This window comes from Nannobrachium achirus (genome assembly GCF_963921795.1).
Source record: "Nannobrachium achirus genome assembly, chromosome: 11".
NCBI lineage: Eukaryota > Metazoa > Chordata > Actinopteri > Myctophiformes > Myctophidae > Nannobrachium > Nannobrachium achirus.
The window spans coordinates 3,748,751-3,774,396 of NC_137820.1; the positions used below are offsets into that span (position 1 = coordinate 3,748,751).

General features: G+C 42.5%; 1 protein-coding gene across 1 annotated transcript; it reads left to right on the forward strand.

Annotated features, from left to right (window-relative positions):
• Positions 1-290: 290 nt before the first annotated feature.
• Positions 291-23,908, forward strand: LOC308293655 (extracellular calcium-sensing receptor-like; the record flags this gene model as incomplete). The annotated part of the gene is made up of 9 exons (XM_080736250.1): positions 291-327; positions 12,049-12,205; positions 13,221-13,413; positions 17,383-17,652; positions 20,319-20,528; positions 20,918-21,136; positions 22,462-22,689; positions 22,781-22,904; positions 22,995-23,908. The coding sequence occupies 9 exons, from the start codon at positions 291-293 to the stop codon at positions 23,906-23,908; spliced, it is 2,352 nt and encodes a 783-aa protein (XP_080592376.1).
• Between the last annotated feature and the right edge of the window lie 1,738 nt (positions 23,909-25,646).

A 25,646-nucleotide genomic window follows, 5' to 3' on the forward strand; every position in this document is an offset into this window, starting at 1 on the left:
CGAATATCTTTGCGGCTGGCTCAGACAGGGATCTCCATGTATGGGCATAGAAGGGATGTACTATATACAGTACATGGATCTCCATATATGGGTAACTGGTCCGATATACATCACTGGCCACATGGCCAAGAATTGACATTGGCGACATGCGGCATTTCGCCCTGAGGCGTCTTACTAGTTACTTACCTTTCTGTGTATTTCATAACAATTCGTTTATATGTATATATTTTATTGCTTATTGCCTTGTTAGTAATAGAATCGGTTTTTGAGTAGCGCTAGCCGTACTAGCCATGCTAGCCATGCTAGCCACGCTAGCCACTCCAACACGTAACCTTATGTATGCCCATGTGTAGACGTATAAGTATTTGATCACCTAACAACCACTACGTCCCCTATCCCTATGTCCCTTTTTATGATTGGACAATATACGACATATGATATCATGCGGGTCTGTACATCATCATACATACTGTACTCTACAGTGGCGAGACAGCGGTGGATGTTCTGTTCAGTGTTGGATTACTTTTTTCTTTGGATTTCTGTTGGATTGGGTTCGCGAGCGTCAGGGAGACGCATGAACCATTCACGGACCTACACGAACAATAAGAGCTTGCGTAATCTGAAAACCTGATTGTCATGTTTATTTGATTAACTCAGATAAAGAAACAACTTCTTACTTCTGTGTCTTCATGTTTATAGTGTGAAAGTTTCATTTACATGTTACATTGGAGAAACCTACGGTAATCTATTTAATCTCAAGGAAGATCATTAACGACCCGTGATATTTTAGTAATTGTTGATATAAAGATCTGACCGTTACAAGGTGATAGGTCATAGGTCATAGGTCACAGGGGAGGTAGGTCCAACAGGTTTTGTGTCATGCAAAAGTTGCAAAAATAGCCAATCTACAAGCTTGATCTACAAGCTGCGATGCAACTCTTTGTGAGCTTTGTTGTATTAACAACCAATGTTTTACTGTAGGGCCTACTGCTGTCCATCAGTTCAGTTCAGTTTGTTTTATTTTTCAGCACTTTTGGACAGTTCAATCTACTATTACATTTTTCTTAGAGCCACAGCCCACTTCCACGCCCATTTCGCCTCCACTTCAACTCATAGCTGAGCAGATGTCGTTAGAGTGTAGGGAACGCCCATAACTCTATCATTGGCCCCCCGTTGCCATGGTGACCGCCGTCCATTGGCTCGTATTCCCAGCTATGGGACCGGCGGATCCAATTTCAACCGAGGGGGGCGTACCCAGAACACACACACACACACACACACACACACACACACACACACACACACACACAAAAATAGCTAATAGTTAGCTCACAACTTTCCACTTTTCTCTTTCACCTCAATCGCAGTAACATCCGTATACACCACGTCATACGTTTTATTTATTATTATTATTTATTTTTTTCCAATTCTTTTTTCTCAAACATTTTTTTTTCCAATTTTTTTTTCTCAAATTTTTTTTTCTCTAAAATTTGCTTTTTTTAGAAAAAAAATTTTTTCTCAAAAAAAATTTTTTTTCTCAAAAAAAATTTTTTTCTCAAATTTTTTTTTTCTCAAAAACATTTTTTTTCTCAAATTTTTTGTTTTCTCAAAAAACTTTTTTTTTCTCTAAAATTTTTTTTTCTCAAAAAATTTTTTTTCTCAAAAAAATTTTTTTTTTCAAAATTTTTTTTCTCAAAAAATTTTTTTTTCTCAAAAAATTTTTTTTTCTCAAAAATTTTTTTTTGAGAGTTTTTTTTTGAGAAAAAATTGAGAAAAAAAAAATTTGAGAAAAAAAATTTTTTGAGAAAAAAAAAATTTTTGAGAAAAAAAAATTGAGAAAAAACATTTTTTTGAGAAAAAAAAAATTTGAGAAAAAAAATGTTTTCTCTTTTTTCTCAAAAATTTTTTTTTTCTCAAAAAAATGTTTTTCTCAAAAAACTTTTTTTTCTCAAAAAACTTTTTTTTCTCAAAAAAACCATCACATCGTGGCCACCCTGTACCTCAGGAATTTGTTTTCGACGAATATTTACTCCTATAGACGCAACGCGACGACCTAGAGGGGAGGCCGGCGTAGCCGGCCGACCTTCTAGTACAATTAGTGCATCTGAACATAGCATGGTATCAAAAGATAATAAATAAATGTAGATAGAAAAGCTCAAGGCACAGAGTTCAATTGACATGATAGGGTGTCCAAGGTGCCAAAAAAAAGGAGTAGGGAGAAGCATACTGCTTATCGAGCCCTACCCCTGGCTCAGTCTCATAGCAAAAGGTAAAGAGGTAAGAAATAGTAAGAAATACATTATTTGTTGTTACCAAAGAGCTCAACATAGAGTGAGTGTCACTGTGGACTGGGCAGGAGCATGGTAACAATATTGTTATATTACTATATGTGATATACTGTATTATTATACAGTATTATCCATCCCTGTATGACACTAACATTGTCATGTTTATTAATTAGAACATGTTCTGAGCAGATCTCCAGTGACTCGTTACCCTCGTTAAGACCTGACCAATTAATTATCTTCAATGTGTTTCATCATCACTGGACGAGATGTCATCAGTAGTGTAGACAAACACGCACGCACGCACGTACGCACGCACGCACGCACGCACGCATGCACGCACACACACACGCATGCACACACACAGGACCAAGGTACTCAGAAATAAGGTACGCACACACATTCACACCCACAGGACCTCAATGGAAATAAGCGCTCAAAGCTTCTGTGTGTGCGTGCGTGCGTGCGTGCGTGCGTGCGTGCGTGCGTGCGTGCGTGCGTGCGTGCGTGCGTGCGCAGATCTACATGTAGATGGGCTGTTTTTATTTCTTTAATACGGATCCCCATCTGAAGGATAGATTTTTTTTAAAGCTTATGAAGATCTATTACGAGGTCACAAAAAAGAAAGAAACTTAGTGGTTCTCAAAGTGGGGTCTGGGGACACCCAGGGGTCCTTGTGAGGGTCTCAGAGAGTCTCTGGCTGAACGTGTAAACAGTTTGAACACATAAACCCTATTGTATTTTTCGGCCTCTCTACAAGCTCACAGGCTGGACGGCCACTAAGTGGAGAGGGCCAATCCTTGTCTGTCATTTGAATATCGGCCTTGTGGCCAAATTGATTGATTGATTGATTGATCCCGGGTAGCTCAGTCGGTAGAGCTCTCGCCTTTGGCCCACAAGGTCATGGGTTAGATTCCAGGCACCACCAACTCAGCGTATGAGTAGCACGGCTTGGCAAGTCGTGCGGCAAGTACTGGGAGCTGAGGGTAGGTGTGGCGCTCCACCTCAGCAGTCCATCTCCCAGGGGTCTAGCGCATTGCAACGGGGACAGACTCCCGCTTGTTACCGGCTGATACCGACAATAAGCCACTCCCGACCTACTTTAAAACAATGTCGAGGGACAGTCAATATTCCAGTCAGTCACCAGTAGGTGGTGCTGACTATGATACAAAGACTTGGCCTTGTCTGTGGCAGATTTTAGATTTTCTGTTTTACACACCATGATAATGTTCTTATTTTGTTCATAAGAGGGGGCTTCACAGCTGTGGGCGTTGGGGGTGTGTTTCCTCCTCCACGTCATCAGCGCTCACACCCTGCGGAGTTTGCATGTTCTCCCCCTGTCTCCTAGGGTAGATACCCTCACAAAAACATGCAGTAGCCCTGATTCAATGCCTCCCTCTGGCCAGCCGGGGCTCCCCAGGCGTGGCATAGTCCAATAATAATAATAATATCACTTGACCTCCCACTAATTGCAACAAAAACAAACTCAACCAGATATTCAAAATGGTCGCATTATTATACTACACTACTACAACATTTGGCAGGTGTGTTACCAGGGACCCAGGAAAATGCTATATCAAGTTTGAACTTGTTTGGATGAGCGGTTCTTAAGAAAGTGGCCCATTCAGAACAAGCATAGGCCTATAAAAACATTCCTTGGGGTAGAAACAGCCCCCATACAATTATTGTTTAGTGATGAGTCATCACTTTTCAAAGTTTTGTGGGAGCCGCCTTGACCCCAAGGAATGTTTTCCGTGCAAAACAAATGCTAGCAATGGATTCAGAATAATTAAAAACCCCTATAAACCCCTCATATGCTACTTAAAGCATATTTATTTTGGTGTGTTTTATCCTGTATAGTTAATTTAATGGGACTCCAACTTCCATCAGCTGTAAAAGATTCTCCTAGGGAAACTGAATTTCAGTCTTTGTGGGATGTGTTACTAGACACCTTTACAAACACATTGGTGAAGAAATGTTTTGGTAAGGAATTTATTCCAGGATATGACACTATTTCTGACAATATTGCCTTCTTATACAGTGTGTCAGATGGGCACACCGGCACAGCACTAGTTTCATTCACAGATTGAATGTAGGTTCTTTAGTAAGGGTGTCGGAAAAAATCGATATGAATCGATTATCGGTTTCAACACTAGCGATACGGCCGCATCGATGCGCGTTTACCCGGATCGGTCCAAATCGCGGCCGTATCGGTCGATGTATCGGTCCTAAAGTAATTAATCGGATTAATCGGATTTTAGCATTAAATAATTAACCTGCTGTGAAATTCTGAACTTACTTACTCATCGTTTACTGTTACAAATCATTACTTCAAAAGTGAGCGCTCTGCTAGCACAGTCAGTGCTGCAGTGAGTGCAACGGAAAGAAAAAAAAGAAAAAGCTGCCTGCTGCTCTGTCCTCCAAATAGAGCTGTGTTTCTACGTACTGCAGTCACTGTCCTGCGGAAAGCCGCAGATCTACAAGCCCACAGGGTGTTGCATGTGGATGGGTTGTAAACTTATAGATCTGCTACTTCCGATGCAGCGTGTATGACGCTCGCATGTGCGACACACAGCGACTTGTAAACAAACCAACAACGTGTTAGTTGAGTTCCATCACTATGGATTCATTATTCCAGTGGAGAAACGCAAGTTTGGATTTTATAAGAATGCGACAGTAATGGATTGGATTATAACACTTTTCCCAGTAGAACCCGGTTCTACTAGAACCATCAGAAGTCCCCGCGCTTGTCGACAGCAAAGGTAATAATCACAGCATCAGCTTTTATGGCAAAGGGCTACTATAGAGTATTGGTTTTCAAAGTGGGGTCCGGGGACCCCCAAGGGTCCTTGAGGGAGTTCTAGGGGGTCCTCGGCGAAATGATAGGAACCAAATGGACCCTTGGGTATGTGTAACTCAGGGGAGTGTACAAATGGAACCAAATGGACCCTAATGAACCCTTGGGTATGTGTAACTCAGGGGAGTGTACAAATGGAACCAAATGGACCCTAATGAACCCTTGGGTAAACTTAAGACAGCCTGATCCATGTCAAACTGGAGGTCCTTGACATTGATTTTTTTTAGAACTACTGCAGTAGAGCCATAAGATAACAAGTAGACATGATGTGTGCCAGACTTCAAATGTTGCACTTATAGCCTACTTTATACTGCTGTTGTTACTGTTGTAAAGTGGATCTCTTTGAAATGATCTTATTGACTGAATAACAGCAGGCTCTTTTACTAGTTTTATTTGGTGATCTGATCTGTGGCATTGCTGAGGATTGATCTGATCTGTGGCATTGGTGAGGATGTATTTTAGTTTTTCAGTGTTATTATAGCAGCTTTGCAAAGTACAATTATTGCACTGTACTGAAGCCTGAAGGGCCAGGCCTTTTGTGTGTTTGTTTTATATTTCTCCACCTGTAACTGCTAAAGTGAAGTTCTTAGAAATGGGTGTGTGAGACAGATTTTCAAACCATGTCAGTAGGCTTTGTAGTTTACATTAATTATTTTTTGTATCTACATGTCTGTGTCTATTTTATGATTTGTCATCCATCTTTCTTTACAATTTTCTGTTATTCCATGGTCTTTTATGAGATATCCATTATTTGAAGGTCAGCAATGCTACTTTATAGATTATAGCTTCTTAATTGAATGGAAAATTAATGTTTCATTAAACGTATGTATCAGATCACACCGTATCGCATCGAATCGTATCAAATCGTATCGAATCCAATCGAATCGCATAAAATCCACAAAATCGAAATCGTATCGAAATCGTATCGAAATTGCACCGTATCGAATCGTATCGAATCGTTCTGTATGTAAGCCGTATCGTTTCCGAATCGAATCGTTAGCCCATGTATCGGATACGTATCGAATCGCCTTGTAGGGGATGGATACACACCCCTATTCTTTAGTATTTTTATGTGTGCCTTGTTTTCTAGTTATAGTTGTTGTTTCAAGTTGTGTTCCTTTTATTCTGTTGTCGTTGCCGTCCTTGTTTCTTTACTGTAGTTAGAGTTTTACTTTTACACTCACTGTACCTTTATTTTCTTGCATGTTTTAATCTCCTGGTTTCCTCTGTTGCTATTTTTACCTGGCTTATCTCACCAGTGATTAGCCTATGTTGTGTACCTGTGTCCATTTACCCCTAGCGGGAGGCTCTCTCCATTCCGACATGTCGCCACTCCGAAATGGACTTCTTATTGTCGGAGTGGCGACACTCCCATGGGCCTAAGGTTTAGGGTTAGGGGTAGAGATAGGGTTAGAGTCGGAATGGAGACATGTCGGAAAGGAGACATGTCGGAGTGGCGGGATTGACCCAGTCCTAGCCTATCCCTGTGTTGATGGTCTGTTAGTTTCACCTGTGTCCTGTTACCCTGTGTCTATATATACTCCCCTGTTTGTTCATTTTTGTCAGATTATGACTTGTACTCATGGTGCTTGGTGTCACTCTTGCTCCTCTAGTGTTTGACACACAGTGTTTGTGTTAATAAACACTTGTGTTAATAAACACTTCTGAACCTTGCTTTTCGGCCTGCATTTGGGTCCTCTCCCATCTCAAACTGTGACAGTTTGAACCAACCTCAGTAATAGTGTTTTTTTTAATGCCAGCTAGCTAAACTATCTGGTTAAGCCAGCTGGCCTTTATTTTCTTATTTATGTATAAAGTAGTTGACCTTCCCAGTACTGTACTGTAGATTAAAAACACAGATCCCACTTTAGTTTGTTGTACATTTGCAGAGAATGGAGGCAAATGAAAAGTGTGTAATGTGCAAGCAATCCGTAGATGGAGGAGGGCCATCAATATCAACACTTGGGGGAAAAGGGAAGTTCATCTATAAACCAGGCTAGTAAAACAAGGGGACACAATATTTACACTGTACCTGGTGAGAAGGTACACAAACAGCGTTGCCAAAAGTACATTGAGTACAGAGAGATTCTCTTACAGCACTGACTGCCTCTTTGGTGGTAGCCTACACTAGCTCAGGTTGTAAAAAAGAAAAACAAGATGTTCTCCTAGTTAAAACTATTGAATTCAAGGACACACTTTTGACAACCTGTCACGAACGAGGTGATGATTGGTCAGAGACTGTGAAGGCCAGGATTCTGCATGTGCATAGCCTACCTCCACTCAACAGATGCAGTCTACCGCCAGACTTGCAGTGTGAATTTTCGCACCAAGAAACAGATACCATTAGCATATGTGAAAAACACAGTCCAAGAGGGTGAAAGCTGGCCGGCCTCAGGCTGATGAGAGGACAGCAGCGTTCTATGAGGTTGTTAAGTATATTGAAGACAATGATGATGATCACCATAAATTATCTAATTGATCTCATGCAGCAGAAGCTTGCACACAGTGAACATGAAGCATATGGTAACACCCACATGAAGAAGAGGCTGCCAGAGCACTTTGGTGAAAACATAATTTACACAGAGATCAATGGGAAACCAAATGTGGTTAAAATCAGGACAACAGCCAAGGAGGGTGCTGCAGGATTACTATGAGGCACAGCAAAAGAAAACAAACACAAGTGAAGAGAAAATCAAACAAGATATCAAAAATATCACATTGGATTATCAAATGAATTTTATCCAGCTATTGATGACATGGAATCACAAGCGGCCTAGATAATATTTCCTCCAGATACTCTTCGGATGCTCCTGGAAGAACTTTTTGCTTGGACTAAAACTCAAGCAAAAATGGCAGCAATCGGACAAGCAACTAGACCAAGGGTCATGCTAGCACCCCTTCAGTTTTGGTTGGGCGTGCAACTATATTAACACTTTGCATTGCGGTTCTTCATTGACACTCTTCATCGTCTTGGGTTTTGTTGCTCATACCAGGAGGTGCACCAGTTTGAAAAAAAGAAAAAAAAAGCAGCCAAATCCCATGGAACGAACATTCCTGATCTATCAACAGAATGTGTCCAATATGTGGCTGACAATGTTGACCATAACATCCCTTCGCTGAATGGGCTTGGCACTTTTCATGGTATTTAATAATAATATTCCTTATTGTCCCCCGAAGGGAAATTTGTCTTCACAAGTATGTTCAACACAAAAAACAACACAAAACCATATAACACAACATATGGTATGTTTATTTTATGGTATGGGGATGATTGCGACCATAACCCCTGAAATGAGAAGAAGGCAGCAAATCCTGCCTTGGATGTGGCAATGGTTGGGAGGGTACAAATACTGTACCACAAAGATGAAAGGCACGGTTTGACCTCACTGACCTATCAGAAGCTTGTCAACCTTCAAGTCCAGAACAGCTGTGAAAATCTTGATGTTTTGTGGAAAACATCGATCCTCTTAGGGTGACCACCCTGGCAAGGCCACTGTTATGTTTCTACCGATGAAAGATCTGAATCCCAACGATCCCACATGCGTATTCTAAACCCTGATTTTTTTAGTGAGCGTGCATCCCATGACCAGTTTTTTTGTTCCAAGTCAAGGAAAAGCACAAAGAAGGCTCTCATTTGGAACACCGAGGCTACAAAACAACAACTTGGCCCAGACATGTGTAAACACATCTATTTCTTACATGCAGTTCTTGGATGCGACGCTACATCTCGCCTCCATGGGATTGGAAAGGGAGCTTCCCTCAAGATATTCAAAGAAAGTGACATTCCGAGAGAAAGCCCAGGTGTTCTATGAACATTCAGCTTCTACAGATGATGTGGCAGAAGCTGGAGAAAAAGCAATGGTGATTCTCTACAATGTAAAATCAACAGACACCCTCCGATATCATCGGTTCCGTGAGAAAGTGACATCTAGTTCTACTTGAAGACCAAAATGCCGCGGCACGACTGGTCTTCAACCAGCCTAAGTTCTCACATGTCTCCTCCCTTCTCCTCCATTCTCCGCAGCCTCCACTGGCTCCCACTGAATACAAAACACTGATGCTGACCTTCAAAGCAGCCAAAGGTATGGCTCCTCCATACCTCCAAAACCTGATCAACCCCTACACCCCCACCCGTTCACTCAGATCAGCCAACACAGGGATGCTGACAGAACACTCGCTAAAAACCCCAGGGCAAAAATCTACTCGTCCAAGATAGTTTGCCCTCCTGGCCCCAAAGTTGTGGAATAAACTCCCTGTCGCACTTGGAACAACGGACTCACTCGCTAGCTTTCGCCGTGGACTGAAGACTCACCTTTTCAGACTCCACCTAAACCCTTAGCACTACTGTAACACTCAATGACCATACATGAAGCTAGTTAGCATATGTTTTTAGGTTTTTTAGAACTTCTTTTTCTTGACTGATTATATTGTTTTCTAGATAGATATTCATTTGCATTTGTTCTATTGCTGTTGATGAACTGACATAATTATTATCTTGTTTATTATAGTGATGTATTACCTGCTTATTGTAAGTCGCTTTGGATTAAAAGCGTCTACCTCCAACGTCAGCAGCAGCAAAGTATCACAGCCTACATGTGTACTTGCAAGTGCAAGAATGGAAGGGATCTACAAATGGACCTGATCCAACAGAATGGGGATGGCAGAAATGTGATGAGGGGTTTATGCCAATTCAGACGACCCTACCCCCTGCTCCAGAAAGGCTTCTGCAGGTCATCAAGTGCAACTGCCAGGCTGACTGCAGCACCCCGAGATGCACATGCAAAAAGAACAATATCGAATGCACTCCAGAATGGGTCACTGCAGAGGATCCAGTCGCACTAACTCAATACAAATGCACTGAAAAGGATGAAGATGACATTGTGTATTGTCATATTGTGTCCACATAATGTAATGTAGTTGTTTGATTAGTAATTGATCCGTTGTGTGATTATGTGATCATAACACATTCTTGTCACTGATATTCTGTATCCTTGTTTTCATGAGGAACAAATATTAAAAACATAATCTAGCAGAAAGGGCCCAAGAACGTCTTTGGTGGGGTCATACTTACAGGCCATTTTCAAAACTTTCCCTTAATAGAATTCCTTGCAACCTTTTTCTAGTTATTTAGGACATATCAAGGATACGAAATCAGCAAAATCAGCAGAGTTTGGTTTTGTTCTGTATCCTTGTTTGTTTATATAATCTAGCAGAAAGGACTAAAAAACTTCTTTGGTGGGGTCATACTTACAGGTCATTTTCAAACCTTGCTACTTTTTCAGTTATTTAAGACACATGGAGGATACAACATCTGTATAGCTTGGTAATTGTATTTATACTGTATATCCACTTGTGTAGTGTCAAATGTAGAATTTAGTGTAAAGCAAATCTCACACTAATATAGATTTGCCTGCAGCTGTCAAACCAACAGCTGGCATCCTCCTGTGACTTCTACCTCTCCGTGTCAGCATAATCTGTACTGTGTGTAACTATTTTCTGCTTTATCTTTAGAACATAACCATATAAGACCATGTTACCATGTTAGAATAGCATCTCTGTCAGAATGGACTATAAGAGCTGTATGATAATGGTGCAGGGGAGGGTTGTGTCAGAATGGACTATAAGAGCTGTATGGTAATGGTGCAGGGAGGGTTGTGTCAGAATGGACTATAAGAGCTGTATGATAATGGTACAGGGGAGGGTTGTGTCAGAATGGACTATAAGAGCTGTATGGTAATGGTGCAGGGAGGGTTGTGTCAGAATGGACTATAAGAGCTGTATGATAATGGTGCAGGGGAGGGTTGTGCCCGGAGGGGCTGACAGGACAGGCCAGGAGGCCTGCTCCTCTGATGCTATGAATGCTGTATACTCTGTTCAACGTTTTTCCCTTTTGAATAAATCTTTGTCAATTCTTCAAATCCTTCATCCTTGTGAAACATTAACCCTTTAAGTGCCTATCCTGAACATGTTCGGGATATTCTGGATCAAAAACAATTTTTTATTTGCTATTTTACTTACCCCGAGCTGCTTGGAGCAACGTGGGTGGTCCCGGCTCGCCCAGCGCTCACCAACGAGAGACGCTAGATGCTCCGACGATTTATTTCATTGAAAATGGTTTAAAATAAAGTTTAGACCCCCCCAAATGTTCACCCAATGTTCATTGTAGGCGGCGCGACGTATTCCAGGGTGCCTATCCCGAACATGTCCGGGATATTTAATAAAATGAATTATTTTATCGGAGGCCTCAATGAAGCCCCGGTCTAGACGTCCATCCTTGGCCGGGACTTAGACTCGGCCATCCACGGGCCGTATTCGCGCTAACGGCCAAATCGCGCCGCCCACTCCAATAATAAATCACATCTTTAGACAGGATTTTCTCCGGATTGTGTCCCCAGACCCAAAGAGAAAGTTTTTTGCGGCTGAAATAGCTTTAGATCGGGCTTCTAAAGGGGTTAGCATTTTGGCTACGTGTCAGCTAGCTTCCTCCTCTCGACACCCATAGCATTGACTGGAGTGAAAACACAAGGCAGTTGGGAGAGGGTCGACGAAAGCTATAAAGAAGGTCTATGGATACATTTCTGGCACTCTAGCACCCCTTGTGGCCGGATGGCACTGTATGAGTTAATTCATTTCTATAACAGCCTCTGCTCAGGTGGGTGAAAGATTGCGTCATGCCATAAGGTGGCACAGGGGATGGCACAGCACTGACGGGTGTTGTGACAGATTACCATAGGCTGGCACAGGGGAGGGCACAGCACTGTGTATAAAAGCTAACAACTGGACAATGTATTGAGCTGGGAGGGGGTGTTAGACAGAGCAGGACAGTCATGAGGGCTTCTCTAGACACACACCTGCTTTCATACTTGATATTGTTCTCTTCTTCATTCTCTGCTCTGTCTTCCTCAGCTTCCTCTTCCTCCTGTGAGTTACAGGCTCAGTTCAATCTCAACAGCATGTACCAGCCTGGGGACTTGGTTCTGGGAGGCTTGTTTCCCATCTCCTTCTCCCATGTCTTCCCTGATCTGTCCTTCACCTCCGGGCCTAAGGTCCCCACGTGCTATGGGTGAGTTTCACATTTACACTGTACAATATTAGACATATTAATATGATATATTATAGGGCTGGGACTTTAATTGATTCATTTTGATTAATTAATTACAGAAAATTAACATGATTTAAAAAAGAATTGCACATTTTAATCAGACTTAGATTTTGCACTATAGGACCTTTCTCACTGGATGAGTTTCAGGCATACTGATCACACCGGTACACCAACCAACAGTCAACAAACCCCAGTGCACACAATTGGGAGAAGCTGCCGATCAGACTGCTTAGGACTATTTGCCCTGCCCAGTGGATGGGAAATTGAATGATTTTAAAACTCACTTGTATAACAAAATGTGTTTTAATTGAAATAAAATTGCTTTTTAGGTCAAATATTTATAGGCGATTAAACACGTGATTCGATTATTTAATTACAAAGCCTCTAAATTAATTAGATTATTGTTTTTAATCGTGTCCCAGCCCTAATATCACACACACTGTACAATAGCAAGCAAGAAGAGAACAGGGACTTTGACCATAGAATTAGTTGATGTTGTTTTTTTCCCACAAAGTTTGAAGGAGTAGTTCACCCTAAAACTTATGTTTGATGACTAGTAGAAAGATGCTAATGATTCCTCGCCCTTCATCAAATTATGAGCTTAGGAATGCGACAACTAACAAACTAAAAAGATCTCCATGAATTCAATGCTTCATTTGATGTGTAATTGATAGAAGATGAGTACTTTTTGGGTGAACTACTCCCATTTAAGTGGAATTTGTGTGTGTGTGTGTGTGTGTGTGTGTGTGTGTGTGTGTGTGTGTGTGTGTGTGTGTGTGTGTATGTGTGTGTGTGTGTGTGTGTGTGTGTGTGTGTGTGTGTGTGTGTGTGTGTGTGTGTGCGTGTGTGCGTGCGTGCGTGCGTGCGTGCACAGTTTAAACATTGCCATGTTCAGGTGGGCTCAGACCATGGCCTTCGCAGTGGCAGAGATCAACAGAAACCCCAGCCTGCTCCCCAACGTCTCTCTGGGCTATAGGATCTATGACAACTGTTGGACCATTGGAATCGCATTCAGCGGAGCGCTGTCATTGGTCAGCGGGAGACAGGAGCGGTTCCGTTTGGACGAGAGCTGCGCCGGATCTCCCCCAGTGCTGGGCATTGTGGGCGACAGCTGGTCATCACATTCCGTTGCCATCTCCAGTGTGGTAGGGCGGTACAGAGTGCCCATGGTGAGTTCTACTGACCAGCTTGAAGATCTGCTACTTTGTATGCTTTCGTGTGACGCCGTAGTATGATGAAGTAGGGCATTAATTACAGATTTTAGATTGGTTTTTGGCTTTTCTATTAATTGATCGTTTTTAAGTGAAGACAGACAGGTCGTGGTTTAAAGAAAAACATGTTTTATTCTTTTTTCTCACAGAAACTTCAAGGATAAAAACACAATGAAATCAGTGACTTACTTCCATCGTGGTTCCTTGGTTTGAGACAAACAAAACATTACAACATAAAGCAGGCAATGCAACAATAAATAAAACACGCATTCATTCTTTCATTCATTCATTCATTGTCTCCGTCAGGCCGAAAGGCAGGACCGAGACTATGTTTTGTCCGTCCGTCCGTGTGCACACACACTCCCTGGATGCCAATTCAGAACCTCCGCCCCACATTTCTCACATGAGCATGTTCTAGCGCTTCCATGAGGCAGACTTTTGATAAACTCCTACATTATTTGACAGTACTCCTGCAGATTTTGTCTATTACTCACACAAATCGGTAGAGAGTACAGTCATGTGATCAACATGGATCTGTTGGATTTCCCTCTTTGTTTCTAGTTCATTCTTGTATGTATTATATCAGTGAGTGGTGTTTAGCAGAGAGGGCTAAATCTAGGGGAGAGGTGAGCTGAGTGGCTGGTTTAGAACAATCTGGTCAGTCCTCACTACACATATGTTACAGAAGAGATCTTGTGCGTGTGCGTGTGCGTGTGCGTGTGCTCGTGTGCGTGTGTGTGTGTGTGTGTGTGTGTGTCTTTTCCAGGTCAGTTACTATGCCATGTGCGCCTGTCTGAGTGACCGGACTAAACACCCTTCCTTCTTCAGAACAGTCATAAGCAACACTGTCCAGGTGAACCTCTAAAGTAGTACATTGTCATGTTCCAGACACCTGACTGATACCAGTTATTACTGCCAGGGCCGTCGAGAGTATTTTTGGCAAGGGGGTCAATATCAAAGAGCTGGCCGGGGCCCCCCTCCACGCGGGCCCCCCTCCACGCGTGCCCGTATTCGTGTTTTGGCCCGCGCGCAGCGCGGGCCGAAATAACGTGTATTTCACAGGAAATTACTCATTTTCAAAGTAAAAAAATGGTTAAAAGTGGTTCTACATGGCGGCATAACCGTTCAGAGATTGTGCTAGGGTTTTAAACTGGGTTTTAAACTGTTGATCACTGTAACTGGCATGGTTAAAATTTACCGGACATCTGATAAAAATATCGGTCATAGATATTTGTATGCATTAATGACAAGCAGGTCTGTGTAATGTGCCAATGTTGTGAACCAGAGACATCGGTACATGTTGGATTGTACTGTTTGAACATAAGTATGTACACAAATGTTAGGGCCATCTTGCACAAATACATTAATTAACCATGTTACCATTTGCGCATCGGCGTGCGTAAATGGTTGCTCAATAACCTGAACATTGCATTACTTTGAGAACACATTTCCTTCATAATAAGAAACAAAGCATATAGCCTGCTGCACATAAATATGTATTTCAGATTAATCCTTCAAAATATGGCTCAGCTTTCAGCTGACATAAGGTAATAAAGTATATAGGCTTAGGCTACTCACAAGCTACTGTAATAGATAAAGGCGTCCCTGCATCTGGTTTAGGACAGCTGTTTGGGACAATTCAGTTGATAAGCATTTGTGCCTCCTCGGATATATTCCACTCAAGCCACGGTGACATTTTAACGTGTCCTCTGTCCACATGATAACGTGTTTCATCTTTCTGGATGGAACAGCCCAGTCCATTTTTTTCCATCTTCAAATAGGTGTGCAGTGGCTGGACAACTTAGCCAACTTTACTCACACAAGTGCCCTCTTGTTTCAAAGTGTCTGTAACATACTCTAACTAATAATACAGATTTGACTGTCCATCGTCCACGTGCAACTTAAACTGTGCCCTATTTCAAAGCCTTATTTTAGCTTATTTTACTCAGGTTAATATTAAAAGGAAATATGTACTGTATAACTTATTTTGTGCAACTTCGCTTCGCTTGCGTCTCTCTGGGAGGGAGAGAGAGAGAGAGAGAGAGTGAGAAAGAGAGAGAGAGATGTCGCTGAACTGCCGCTCCAAACATGTACAATTATGCAATATATAAGGTGCTCACCGCATTGTTGAAACTCTTTCTACCGACCCGCAAACTCCTCGTCCTCGCCATGTGTTAATCCATATGTTTCCAATAAATTAATGTTCACTCAAACTTGTCTCGGAGTCGGCAGTCGGCACTGTAGCTTCTTCCGCAAACAAAGCATGTCCTAGTATGAGAGCGAATAGCGAAGGAGATAAATGTCATGTGGGCCATCTTGACCCAATGAGATTCCAAGATTCCTGCCTACCGTAACTGACAGTGTAAGTGCGCCCTCCAAAGGCCCGGGCCGGAGGGAGGGGGCCCGGGCCGGGGCCCCCCACCCACGGGGCCCCCCCACTCCCGGAACGGGGTAAAGAGTACCCTTTACCCCCCCCTATCGACGGGCCTGATTACTGCTAGAGCCTGATGTCTCTGTTGACTACATCAAAAGACACTCGTTAGACCATTTCATTGTGGAATCTGTGCAGGAGATTCACTGTTTAGATTTTGGCAAATGTTTTGGTAAATGTTTCTTGAAGTCTTACAAGTTGTACCTTGTTGTAACTAGTCCTGCTGTCCTACAATATAACATACAATATGAATTGGTATTATTGAAGGGGAAATGAACCAACTTTTTGTCCCCCCTAAGCCAAAATACATGGCCGAGACAATGTTTTGCACCATGTTCGTCTGTCCGTCCGCCCGCCCGCCCGCCCTTCCGTCCATTGATGTGTCCGTTGATGTGTTCATATGATGTGTCCATGTGTCCGTCCGTCTGTGAACAGCTAATCTCCAGCACTGTTGAGCCATTCACTGTGAAACTGTGCACACACACTCTCCCTGGATGCCAGAGCAGAAATGTTTCAGATGGTCCTGTTATAGGGCAATCAGGAGGCCCATTATTTGCAAAACACAGTACTAATACAGATGTAAAACACAGTACGAACACAGATGTTGTCCAAATATCACTCAGATCACTACACAGTATCTCTATAGTCATGAAAGAAAACAGGTCTTTCGGATTTTCCATATTCCATCCTGTTTGGCTAAGATTGACTTCCAAAGTTTGCACAAGTGCTCCAAAATCCCTCAAACCATGAACACAATGTGCTACACATGACACACTGTGCTACAAATGATGTCCAAACATCACGCAAATCAGTACACATATTTACAGTATAGTCAAATGCTAACAGTTTTCAGATAAATGTATGTTTCTATATCATTGGTGCTCAAACTGTTTCATGTCAAGGACCCCGAAAAGTATGCTGTATGTATTTGGCCACCAACAACACCCCATCTCAGAAATATTTTGTTCCATGGACCCCCAGAAGCAAAGATTTGAGTCATATAATCAAATTTGCACACATTTTCAAAATGTTCTGAATAGCCAATGAATAAAATGACACTGATGCTTTCCTGGTATTAACTCATTTCCTGCCATTTTGAATATGCCGTCTTTCAGGTTTCCCTGCCAGAAGTCTCCATAGACTTCCATGTAATTTATAGTGCACAGATCATGCACGCCCATGCACAGATCATGCACCATGTGTGTGCAGGCTGTTCACAGCTTTCAAACAAAAAAATCAGGCATTCTTGAGATAGCAGCCATTATGTTTTACATGTTATGTAAACAAAGATGGCTGCCCTGTATGAAAGATGGGGTTGTATGGGGGTTGAAATCATGTTTACTAGATTTAATGTGGTCCAAAAATAATTTTTACAAAAAAAAAAAAAAAAAAAAAAACGTTTTTTTTCTTTTTTTTTAGGTCAAACTCGTCAAACTAGTCATAGGCAGTAGATGAGTGAGCTAAGCCACGTATCCCTCCATTCTTCATCCAATCAGGTGCAATCAATGCTCATGATCATGAGACGGTTCGAGTGGACCTGGTTTGGACTGCTGTATCGCAACGATGACTTTGGCTACGATGCAGCCCAGATCTTCCGGTCTGAACTGGCCAAGTCTGGATGGGGCTGCCTGGCCTATGCTGAACCTATTCCCCTGGACAACGACATAGCTGGACTGCAGAGGCTCGTCTCTTTGATGAAGACTTCCACGGCTCGCGTGGTCGCAGTCGTTGAAAACGGCATCCGTGCGATTAAACTCATGGACGAGGTTGGGGTTTTGAAAGATCCATGTTCATTTAGGAACATCATAAGTTATAATCATAAGAAATCTGAAATTAGTTATGTTGAAGTGAAGACATCCTTTTGTGTAGGCCTATATAAAGAAAATAGGTTGATATTTAACGACAATGCAATTAGCCAGTAGCTATGCCCCTCCCCTAAAAGCTTTTGTCCAATGCTAGCTTAGCAACCGACAGCTTGCCAAGGCTGTTGCCAAGGCAAACCTTGGCAAGCAGGAAGTTATCCTAAGCTAGCACTGGACAAAAGCTTTTTGGGAGGGGCATAGCTACTGGCTAATTGAATCAGTATACGTCTATATAGTTTACATAAGAATGTATTATTATACATTTGTGCCAGAGTACATTTTGTGCCATATCATGTTTTCCTTAAACACATTGTTTGCTACTCCTACTCCCTGTGATGTCAGGGGAACCAAATACCTTTTATTGCCATATATGGAGATCCCTGTGATGACAGGGGAACCAAATCCCTTTGGACAGATGGCCAAGACATGGCTTGACCTTGCTTTTCGCCCTTAGGTGTCTTACTGGTTATTGCTGTTGCTTTTGTTGTTGATGTGGATATTGTTGCTAGGTGGTGAGGCAGAAGGTGACAGGTATGTGCATGTTGTTGCTAGGTGGTGAGGCAGAAGGTGACAGGTATGTGCATGTTGTTGCTAGGTGGTGAGGCAGAAGGTGACAGGTATGTGCATGTTGTTTAGGGGTGTGTATCCATCCCCTACAAGGCGATTCGATACGTATCCGATACATGGGCTAACGATTCGATTCGGAAACGATACGGCTTACATACAGAACGATTCGATACGATTCGATTTGGTGCAATTTCGATACGATTTCGATTTTGTGGAATTTGATTCGATTCGATCCGATTCGATTCGATTCGATACGATTCGATGCGATACGGTGTGATCTGATACTTACGTTTAATGAAACATACATTTTCCATTTTTAATTAAGAAACTTGATCTATAAAGTAGCATGGCTGACCTTCAAATAATGGATATCTCATAAAAGACCAAGGAATAACAGAAAATTGTAAAGAAAGATGGATGACAAATCATTTTAGTATCATGTCATTGTTGTGTTCATTCTAAATAGACACAGACATGTAGATACAAAAAATAATTAATGTAAACTACAAAGCCTACTGACATGGTTTGAAAATCTGTCTCACACACCCATTTCTAAGAGCTTCACTTTAGCAGTTACAGTTGGTCAGGTGGAGAAATATAAAACAAACACACAAAAGGCCTGGCCCTTCAGGCTTCAGTACAGTGCAATAATTGTACTTTGCAAAGCTGCTATAATAACACTGAAAAACTAAAATACATCCTCACCAATGCCACAGATCAGATCAATCCTCAGCAATGCCACAGATCAGATCACCAAATAAAACTAGTAAAAGAGCCTGCTGTTATTCAGTCAATAAGATCATTTCGAAGAGATCCACTTTACAACAGTAACAACAGCAGTATAAAGTAAGTGCAACATTTGAAGTCTGGCACACATCATGTCTACTTGTTATCTTATGGCTCTACTGCAGTAGTTCTAAAAAAAAATCAAAAATCAATGTCAAGGACCCCCAGTTTGACATATGGATCAGGCTCTTGTCTTAAGTTTAAATGGAACCAAATGGACCCATTAGGGTCCATTTGGTTCCATTTGTACACTCCATTGAGTTACACATACCCAAGGGTTCATTAGGGTCCATTTGGTTCCATTTGTACACTCCCCTGCTGAGTTACACATACCCAAGGGTCCATTTGGTTCCTATCATTTTGCCGAGGACCCCCTAGAACTCCCTCAAGGACCCTTGGGGGTCCCCGGACCCCACTTTGAAAACCAATACTCTATAGTCGCCCTTTGCAATAAAAGCTGATGCTGTGATTATTACCTTTGCTGTCGACAAGCGCGGGGACTTCTGATGGTTCTACTGGGAAAAGTGTTATCCAATCCATTACTGTTGCATTCTTATAAAATCCAAACTTGCGTTTCTCCACTGGAATAACCCATAGTGAATAGTGATGGAACTAGTCTACCACGTTGTTGGTTTGTTTACAAGTCGCTGTGTGTCGCACATGCGAGCGTCATACACGCACCAGTGTGCTATGTCGGAAGTAGCAGATCTATAAGTTTACAACCCATCCACATACAACACCCTGTGGGCTTGTAGATCTGCGGCTTCCCGCAGGACAGTGACTGCAGTATGCGGAAACCCAGCTCTAGCGGAGGACAGAGCAGCAGGCAGCTTTTTCTTTTTTTTCTTTCCATTGCACTGCAGCACTGACTGCTAGCAGCGCTCACTTTTGAAGTAATGATTTGTAACAGTAAACGATGAGTAAGTAAGTTCAGAATTTCACAGCAGGTTAATTATTTAATGCTAAAATCCGATTAATCCGATTAATAACTTTAGGACCGATACATCGACCGATACGGCCGCGATTTGGACCGATCCGGGTAAACGCGCATCGATGCGGCCGTATCGCTAGTGTTGAAACCGATAATCGATTCATATCGATTTTTTCCCCCACCCTTAATGTTGTTGCTAGGTGGTGAGGCAGAAGGTGACAGGTATGTGCATGTTGTTGCTAGGTGGTGAGACAGAAGGTGACAGGTATGTGCATGTTGTTGCTAGGTGGTGAGGCAGAAGGTGACAGGTCTACAGTGGGTCGCTGGTGTACAGTTCATAGAACACTCCAACGACCACAGTCCTGGTGCCTTCATCCCCTACCTGAGAGGCAGCCTGGGGGTCTCCATCCGGCGTGGAGACATTCCAGGCCTCAAGGACTTCCTGTTGAAAATACGACCCGGAAATGATCCCGACAACAGCCACGAGCATAACTTGGTGAGTGTTTTGGTTTAATTTCAATGTTCAAAGGGACCAGCATTCCAGTGGTGATGCCAGTGGTGATGGCACAAGGAGCATGTTACCACCAAGACAGAGTGCAGTTCTAGTTAGCAGTCTACTGCCAGCGGCCTTGTGGCTGTGGAGTCACTTTACATCATCTGAAACAACCCGTTGTTGGGGTGAGATGATTCTGTGAGCTCACATAGCGTTCATCGTATTCAAGTTGTCTTTTGGCTATCCTCACAATGAATTTAGTATCCTATTCAAGCTCGACATTTCAATCTGATGTTTGTTTTAAACATTAATAAACATTGCTTTTGTTTCTTCAGGTGAGGCAGTTTTGGGAGCAAACATTTCAGTGTAAATTTGCACCCCTTCCATCAGAGTGGGTGGATGCTGGTGGAAGGGTGTGTTCTGGACAAGAGGACCTGGGAACAGCAGAAACTAAACTTCTGGATGTGTCTAATCTCAGGGGAGAATATAACGTGTACAAGGCTGTTTATGCTCTGGCCCATGCCCTCCATGACATGTCTCAATGTGTGCCAGGAAGAGGACCTTTCACTGGGCACAGCTGTGCCAGTTTGCAGACAGCCCAGCCATGGCAGGTTTGATATTAATAAACAAATCACTAGAGTTTCCAGTTGAAAGACTGACAGACTAGGAGGAAACTATTGATCATCTTTTTATAATGAATTATACATTTTTCTTTGTTGTTTGTTTGTCTGATTGTTAATTAATTAAATCGCGGTAGAGCTCCAGACTTCCCTTTGCCGAGCAATATTAGCCCCCATCTGGTCCTGCCATCCCAGAGGGATTTGCAGTGAGGACCTCCTTAGGGTGACACCTGGGAGGCATCCGTACTTGATGCATAAACCACCTAGTCTACCTCTGTGATGTTATTATTTCTGTCATGACCCACTCTTCATGCCCATAGTTGAGAGTTAGGAACAAAGTCGGTATACCGAGAGCTTTACCGTACAGTGACTCCAATAACGCTCCTGCTGCTCCGATTCTCTGGCTGATCTCCTGCTCCGTCCTACCCTCACTCATCCCCAAGATACTTACACTTCTTCACCTGGGGCAAAGTGTCATTCCCTACTTGGGAGTGCACAATCCACAATCCTGCTGAGAACCATGGCCTCAGATTTGGAGATAGCCTACTGATCCTCATCATCCCAGTTGACGCACAGTCAACTGTCAACTGATGCAGAGAGAGATGAAGGTCTTGAACCGATGGTGTTATCAGGACCACATCATTCGCAATAGCAGTGAAGCAAATTGTCGCTCTCCACCAGACTCCGTCTCTAGATCCTGTCCATGAATATCACAACAGGATAGATGACATGCAGCCCTGGGGGAGGCCTGCCAAACTCCCCCCTAACAACGTTCACTTTTGAAGTCAGCATCCCTCTGAGTCACATCCCTGCTCTACACAGCTTGGATGGTTCCCTGCTTTCCCCTCCTGATAGTTTTCCAGAAGTACTTTGGTAAAGCCCAAAGTCCTTCTCAATAGATTCTCCGAACTCCTCCAACACTGCTTTATCACTGTTATTTCCATGGCTGCTGCCCTTCGGGCCAGCTGGTACCTTGCAAGTGCATTCGACAATACCCAGATAGGCCTTCTACTTCATTCCGACGGCTTCCCTGACCACCACTGTTCACCAGGGTTTTCAATACCACCCCTTCCAGACCTTCTGACCACAGCTCACAGCCGCTGCTTCAATCTTAGAAGCTTTGAACATTGTCCATTCCTATTCAATGTCCCCAACCTCTACAGGGCCACCAAAAATATAGTTCATGCTTACATTTTGTAAATACGGCAAGCATGTAGTTAATATATAAACAGTATGTCAGTGTCACAACTGTGTATCTGGTAAACACTTGACTTTTTTAAGTCTCCTCTTTGTAATTTTTTCACCATCATTTCTAGCTTGTGTATTACCTGCAAAAGATCAACTTTACCACATCATTTGGTGATCAAGTATCATTTGATGAGAATAGTGAAGCCTCGCCAGTCTGTGATGTCATGAACCTGGCGTGGCTCCCTGATGGAAGCACAAAGGTTCAGAAGGTTGGCTTGTACAAGAAGACAGAATCTGCAGGTGAAGAACTCATCCTTGATGAAGACAAAATCTTCTGGAACTTTGAAACCAACAAGGTCACTTTGGCTTTCTAAAATACCCGATGTTGAGCTCATGATGTGAATGTAATTTGGCTTGGACTGTAACCATTGTTGCCTTCCTCTGTAGCCTCCTAGGTTAGTGTGCAGTGAGAGCTGTTCTCCTGGAACCCGTGTGGCCAGAAGAAAAGGAGAACCTGTCTGCTGCTTTGACTGCATTGCTTGCTCTGAGGGAGAGATCAGCAATGAGACTGGTAGGTTTACATTGTGTATGTACAGTTGGTTATCATTCAACTGATACTGGAAGAAAGGGTCTGTCCATTTAACCTTCTCTTCTTTGTCAGACTCTACAGAGTGCACCAGTTGTCCAGAGGACTTCTGGTCCAGTCCCCAGCGTGACCGCTGTGTCCCTAAGAAGGTGGAGTTCCTCTCTTACTATGATCCCTTGGGTATCTCCTTGACAACCATCTCATTGATAGGCACCCTTCTCTGTGCCGTTGTCCTGGGAATCTTCATCTATTATCGAGACACGCCCATGGTGCGCGCCAACAACTCAGAACTCAGCTTCCAACTCTTGCTGTCACTGAAACTGTGTTTCCTGTGTTCTCTTCTGTTCATTGGACGTCCCAGACTGTGGACTTGTCAGCTGAGACATGCAGTGTTTGGCATTAGTTTCGTGTTGTCAGTGAGTTGTATCTTGGTAAAGACTATGGTGGTGTTGGCCGTGTTCAAGGCCTCCAAACCTGGAGGTTCAGACATTATGAGGTTTTTCGGTGCAATACAGCAGAGAGGAACAGTTCTGGCTCTTACTTCCATTCAGGCAATTGTCTGTATCGTATGGCTGGTTTCGGCCTCACCAACTCCTCATAAAAACACACAATACAAGAGTGATAAGATAGTCTATGAGTGTGCAGTGGGATCAACAGTTGGTTTTGCAGTGTTGTTGGGTTATATCGGTTTACTGGCTCTCCTCAGTTTCCTTTTAGCTTTCATGGCAAGGAATCTTCCAGACAACTTCAACGAAGCCAAGTTAATCACTTTCAGCATGTTGATCTTCTGTGCCGTGTGGATAGCCTTCATCCCAGCATATATCAGCTCTCCAGGCAAATATGCAGATGTTGTGGAGGTGTTTGCTATTTTAGCATCTAGCTTTGGCCTTTTGGTGGCGCTGTTTGGACCAAAGTGTTATATAATCCTTTTGAAACCTGAGAGAAACACTAAGAAGTCCATCATGGGTCGTGGTGCCACCAAGACATAGAAGCGGAAGTTCAATGATAATATATTTTCTGTTTCTTCAGGAAAAAGTATTTTCTAGTTTTCACGTGGTTGTGGTTTTTATTATCTATAATAAAGAAGGTTAAAGACAGGGACGGCTCCAAGGGGGGCTGCACCCCCCCCCCCCCCCCCCAAGCCCCCTTCCCCACGAACACAATTGTGATGACAAATATTTATGGAATAAACAAATGAAATATATATGAATATGTGAAATACAACTGACTGACTTCTATGAAAGCCATACTATATGGACAGTTTATTCTGTATGTTACTATGCTGGAAAGTGTTGTCAGCCTCACAAAAACCCCATCCGATCACCTATAGTCCACAGATTTGGAGCTGGCATCTGCCAATGATCTGCTCTGTTCAGTAATCAATACCCTAAGCGAGAGAATCACATTCGTTGCATTCGTATTATTCATTAAGTGTGCCTGCCATTCAATGGCAAAACACTTATTGTAATCCACCATACTTAATAATAATAATAATAACTGGAAAAGAAAATTTCTAAGAAATGTTAAGTGTGCCTGCAGCTCGCTAAGTCTGTGCAACCTTGTGTAGCGGTTGGTGTTAGCATTAGCGTTACATTTTTTAACATTAGCATTTTTTGCATAAGCTTTAACATTATGGTTCTTCATATGACACCACCCACATGTCTGTACGACAAACAGATCACGAGATAAAGGGTCACTTCCTGTTTGGTGAGGGGCACTTCCTGTTTGGTGAAATAGGCCCCAATTAAGGTTAATGACTCTTAATCAAGTCATTTGATGACACCCACGCGTCTGTACGACAAACAATTCATGAGATATAGGGTGACTTCCTGTTTGGTGAGGGGCACTTCCTGTTTGGCAAAATAGGCCCCAATTAAGGTTAAGGACTCTTAATCAAGTCATTTCACACCACCCGCGCGTCTGCACGACAAACGGTTCACCAGATAAAGGGTCACTTCCTGTTTGGTAAGGGGCACTTCCTGTTTGGCGAAATAGGCCCTAATTAATGTTAAGGACTCTTATTCTTGTCATTTGACGCAACCCGCGCATCTGTACGACAAATGGTTCACGAGATCAAGGGTCACTTCCTGTTTGGTGAGGGGCACTTCCTGTTTGGCGAAATAGGCCCCAATTCAGGTTAAGGACTCTTAATCAAGTCATTTGATGCCATCTACGCGTCTGTACGACAAACGGTTCACAAGGTAAAGGGTCACTTCCTGTTTGGTGAGGGGCACTTCCTGTTTGGCGAAATAGGCCCCAATTAAGGTCATGGACGATTAATGAATTAAAGCTGCAAGCAGCGATGACCGGGCCCTCGCAGCTCTACCCACGTCACAAGGCCAGCAGCCAATCAGAAACCAAACAGGAAGTCAGCCATTTAGACTAATTAGTGGCGTTTTGGCACATTTTTGGCCGTTATCACGGGTCGCACTTTAACGACAGTTTTTTGAGAAAAAATTGTTTTGTGAGAAAAAAAACGTTTTTTGAGAAAAAAAAGTTTTTTGAGAAAAAAAATTTTTTGAGAGAAAAAAAAATGTTTTGAGAAAAAAAACATTTTTGAGAAAAAAAACATTTTTGAGAAAAAAAAAAGTTTTTTGAGAAAAAAAAATTTTTGAGAGAAAAAAAGTTTTTTGAGAAAAAAATTTTTTTGAGAGAAAAAAAACATTTTTGAGAAAAAAAACATTTTTGAGAAAAAAAACATTTTTGAGAAAAAAAATATTTTTGAGA